The sequence below is a fragment of the Penaeus japonicus genome, unplaced genomic scaffold (assembly GCF_977035675.1).
Source record: "Penaeus japonicus unplaced genomic scaffold, GWHDUDI00000001_assembly GWHDUDI00000030, whole genome shotgun sequence".
Taxonomy (NCBI): Eukaryota; Metazoa; Arthropoda; class Malacostraca; order Decapoda; family Penaeidae; genus Penaeus; species Penaeus japonicus.
The window spans coordinates 30,409,532-30,414,531 of NW_028234432.1; the positions used below are offsets into that span (position 1 = coordinate 30,409,532).

A 5,000-nucleotide genomic window follows, 5' to 3' on the forward strand; every position below is an offset into this window, starting at 1 on the left:
GTAGTCTGGCACACAGAACAGAGGTGTGCCTCAAAGCACACAAAGATGGCAAGCAAGACATCACTGCCAAGTGCCCAAACTGCCATAAAAAACACCACGCCTGGAGCCTCGGATGTTCTGTCAGAAAGGAAGAGGCTCTTCGGCGGCAAGAGATCGTTGCAAAATGACAAGACTTTGTTCCCGCCCCTCTAGGCACTTATGTCTGGGGGCAGAACAAAGGGGTAAGGGCTCCCCCCCCTCCTAAGAGGAAGGAAGCACCGCCCAAAGCGAAATCAGCATTGGACGCCTCCAACACAAAAGAGTTTCCGGCGCTGGTGGATGTTCCAAGACGGAAACAGATCCGGAAGGGGTCTAGGAACACCTCAAAGGCTACCCCAAGAGCGGAGAGACCGACTCTGTTCACAGAGAAGGACTTGACGCTCCTGCTGAAGACAGTCGTCACAGCAGTTGCGACGGCATTGGGAAGGACCAGCGAGGAGACGGAGAAGGCAGTCGAGGTAACCATGACGGCAATGACTCAGACCGTCGCTGCCCTGAAGGAAAAGGACATGAGGCCCAAGGCCACAACTCCCACTCCAACTCAGGGCGAGACTCCTTCCCCACAAACCCCCAGGGCGAGACCTGTCTCCCCGACAAACCTGCGGCCAAGACCACACTGGCAGAGCCTGCGCCCAAACCCCAAAGGGTGAGGAAGCCACGGCCACCCAAAAGGAAGGCCAAGGCGACCAGGAATGCTCCACCTCCCAGGAGACCCAGCCCTTCCTACTCGACCTGTCCTGACGACAGTGATGAGTCACGTGAGGAAATCACACTCAGTGTGGAACTCACCAAGGAGTTGTCAGACTCCGAAATGTCTGACGATACCCACACTGGGGCATCGGACACAGAGACCGAATACCTCAACGTCAATGACTTAGTGAACGCAGACAAGCACTATGGCCACTAACCTAAGCATACTGCAGTGGAACATCAACAGCTTCTCCCGTAGGGCCGCCCTTCTCCATGCGATCATGCGATCTCGGAACATTGATGTTGTCATGCTCCAAGAGACGCTAACAGGGGAATCTGTACGCTTCTCGGGATGTCATCCCTTTGTGCTACCGAGTACGCAAGGTACCAGAGGCCTGATTACCCTTGTGAAGTCGACTATCCCCTGCTCCCTGATTGCCCATCCTGGGCAGTGTGGAGAAGGTGTCGAATCCCTTGCTGTTGAGATCCATTTGGCCGGGGGTCCTCTCAAGCTGTACAATATATACAGTAGGCCAAACTGTAGGGGCTTAGACATCAGTGAAGCCTGTGCTGCTGCAGCACATGAGCTAATTCTCATAGGGGGGGACTTTAATGCCCACCACCCCATCCTGGCTCCCACTCAGAGACGTGATGCGGCAGGCTGCCATATAGCCGAGGTGTTAGAGTCATGCCCAGAGATTGCTCTTCTCAACAGCCAGGAGCCTATGCACGTTGGCATGGCGGCCCTGGTCGAGAGAATTAGTTGGTCTGTGGACAACACTGCCACGAGCGATCATTATGGGATAGTCACCACCATCTTGGATGCTGGCCCGGCACCCATGCCCAAGCACAATCCTCGATGGAAGCAAGAAAGAGCCAACTGGAAAGCCTTCCAGGAGGCTCTGGCCAAGTGCCTCAGAACCAGTGACTCCTCACTTAATGATAATGTGGATATACTTGAGGCCAGACTAGTAAATGCCATAGACGAGGCAGCCTCAGAAACCATCCCCAAAACTCGTCCGTGGTCTGGGTGTTTCAAGGACGCCTGGTACTGCAATGATGAGATTAAGGAGGTCAACCACAGAATCAATATGTGCAGAAGACACTTTCGCAGACTGAGAACTCCCGAGAACCACGCTCTTCTGAGAGAGGCTCTCAGGGATGCTCAGGAAACTGCTAAGAGGTTAAAGCAGGAAAAGTGGCTGGAGTGGTGTGAGTCCTTTGGCCACCAAACCTCCCTTTCAGAATTGTGGAACCGTATCAGACGGGCCACGAAAAGATCCACCATGACCCGTGGTAGGTGGCGGAGAGACTGGCACTCGAGTTCTCTGCTAGAACAAGTAGCGTCGGTCTACTAGCAGAGCTGAGGGCATGCCAAGAACTGCTCCCAGGCAGGCATGCCCTCATCAGAGAAAAGGCGGTCAAGCCTGATGATACAGATGTCATGTTCTCTCTCAGGGAATTACGGCGGACATACAAGACCAGTTCCTGGTCAGCCCCGGGTTGCAATGGGATCTCCCACCCCATTATTTCCCACCTAGGACATGAAGGCAAGCTTGCACTTTTGCATCTCATCAACAAATCCTGGGAAACTTCCTCACTGCCACAGTGCTGGAAGAGGGCTGATATAATAATGGTACTGAATCGGCTCCAATGGAAGCTGGGACCTCCACATGAACACCTACATGGGTTCACAAGGGGCAAGAGCACTACCCACAACATGGCCACCTTACTGAGCACTGTCAGCAACAGCAGCGCTGTTATTGTCTTCCTTGACCTGGAGAAAGCTTTTGAACTGGCAAACCCGCTCGCCATTCAGGAGATCCTGATCCACAAGGGAATCAAAGGCAGACTGCTTGCCTGGATTGGCGATTACTTTCGGAACAGAACTGCCAGAGTGAAGTTCCAAGGTCACCTTTCCAGGCATTTGCCTCTGGAGAATGGCACCCCTCAAGGAGGGGTCCTTAGCCCGGCTCTGTTCAACATCCTCATGTTAAACATTCTCGACATTCCACTCCCAGCGGGGTGCACGATCATTTCATATGCAGATGATCTAGCAATTATCTCCGCTGGGAGAAGAAATGTGAATCCAGTCAGAAAGGCCCAGTGTTGTCTGGACCTAATATCTGAGGAATGCTGCAGAGTCGGGCTTAAGATCTCAGCAGCCAAATCAAAGGCAATGGTGCTGAAACATGATGTCTGTGATCAAAGACTGCGAGTCCAAGGTCTAGAGTTTGAGTGGGTACACGTCTACCAATACTTGGGGGTATGGATCGATCAGAACCTCACCTTCCACTCCGAGATCAAACATCTCTTAGACCAGACCAAGGCAAGGCTCTCTGTCATGAGAGCTCTGTCTGGGCGGCGCTTAGGGGCTGGGCACCGCGTACTAAGATCTTTCTACGTGCACGCTGTCTGTCCCATTGTGGACTACGCCTCCGTCGCCCTGATCACAGTCAAGCCTGGACTCAGGAAAAGGCCAGGATTATTCTGGGTGCCCCTGGGTGGGCTAAAGTTACTAACCTCCTCTTGGAGGCCAAACTCTTTCCCCTGGACACCCGGATTGATCAGATGGCGGCCCTGTTCCTTGCCAATGTCCTACAGTCCCCACTGGACTTGCAGATAAAACAGAGAGTGCAGCGTCGACTTGCACAGAACCAAGAGCTCTTTGCTAACAACACCTGGCTGTCTCACACAACCAGAGTGCTCAAACGCTTTGAGTTCAAAGAGACACTACTGATTAAGGGCATGGACCTTCCCCACCCTGACTATGTCACAGCCCCGCCGTGGGCACGATCCTTGATAGAGTTTTCTGTCATGAGTCTATCAGAAGAAAAACACAGTACTCACCGCCTCTATTGAAGGCTGAGGCGGAGAGGAACATTACAGCAATCACGCCGCTGAATGGTAAAACCTACTTCACGTATGGTTCTGTAGACCCCATCACCTGCACTGCAGGCGCCGGATTTGCAGCAAGGGGCATAGAGAAAGCTATGTGGGTATCTGACAATGCCTCCTCGCACCAGGCAGAGGCAGTAGCTATTATGGGAGCCCTGGCCCATGCAGCCCAGACGGACGGGCATGTTGTCATACACACAGACTCTAGGGCCGCCATTGACAGCCTGCAACAAAGCACGCCCCTTGATAACGTTTACCTGGTAACCTCGATTCTCACCATTGCTCAGAGAATCCTGGATCAGGGAAGACGCATCATCATCAACTGGATCCCAAGCCATGTTGGTATTGAAGGGAATGACGTGGCTGACAGGTTAGCGGAGGAAGGCAGAAAGAAACCCTTGAGTGATCTTGTGGTGCATCCTAGCCGAGAACTGCTAAGGTGTTAAACGATGGTTGCAGGGCAGGTCGGTGCCCTGCAGCGACATAGAGAGGAAGCGAGAACCTCCCTCTCAGCCAGCTGGTACTCAGACGCCACAGGCTATGAGTCGCTGATAATCTCTCCTAGAATATCAAGGTGTACTGAAGTTAGTCTGCACAGACTGAGAATAGGCTACCCTTGTGCGTGGCAAATCATCCCCACTATTGGGCAAGATGAGCGACGCTGTGAGCATTGTGGCGCGCCGGACGCCAAATTAGAGCACTACCTGATGGAATGCGAGCACACTCGCTTCCTCAGGCAGGGCCCAGAGACGACAGCCGCCGGGCTGGTTAGACGGCTATGCCTGTCACTTGCCCGCTGGCAACTGGAGTGCCTACAGGCAATCCGATCGCCATGGTAAAAGTTCAGTTATGATGATCAGATGAGTCAGCACTTATAGCCAATAGAGACCGGGCTACCCCATCCACACAACCTGGGCGAAGCGACCTCTTTGCAAAATCTCTCTGAACTGAGCTGAATTGAATTCAGCGATGATGATCAGATAAGATTAGATAAGATGAGTCAGCACTCATAGCTGGCAGAGGCCGGGCCGCCTTGTGCATATAGCCCGGGCGAAGCGACATCTTCGCAAATCTGTCTGAATTGAACTGAGAGAGAAAGAGAGGGAGTGAGGGAGGAAGAGAGAAAGAGAGAGAAAGAAACAGAGGTGGTCATGGAGAAAGAGGGAGTGAGTATGAGAGAAAGATAAAGATAAAGAGAAATAAAAAGAGAGAGAAAAAAAGAGAAAGAGATCTAAATTACCTGTAAAATTGCCTTGAGTCTGTTGATCTGAGTTTGTAATTGTTGCGTATGCTGCTCTACATTCCTCTCCATATCACCATTGGCATCCTCTTCTAATTGCCTGAAACATTTTGAAAATATGAAAATAACATTA

The 5,000-nt window shown here is 52.1% G+C and overlaps 1 protein-coding gene across 1 annotated transcript in view; it reads right to left on the minus strand.

The window, feature by feature from the left end:
• Positions 1-5,000, minus strand: part of LOC122268168 (uncharacterized) — a 14,547-nt gene that overhangs the window by 3,324 nt on the left and 6,223 nt on the right. Inside the window, exon 11 of the mRNA XM_086555252.1 lies at positions 4,868-4,967. Within this exon, the coding sequence (XP_086411378.1) occupies positions 4,868-4,967 (100 nt within the window). The remainder of the gene's footprint in view (positions 1-4,867; positions 4,968-5,000) is intronic.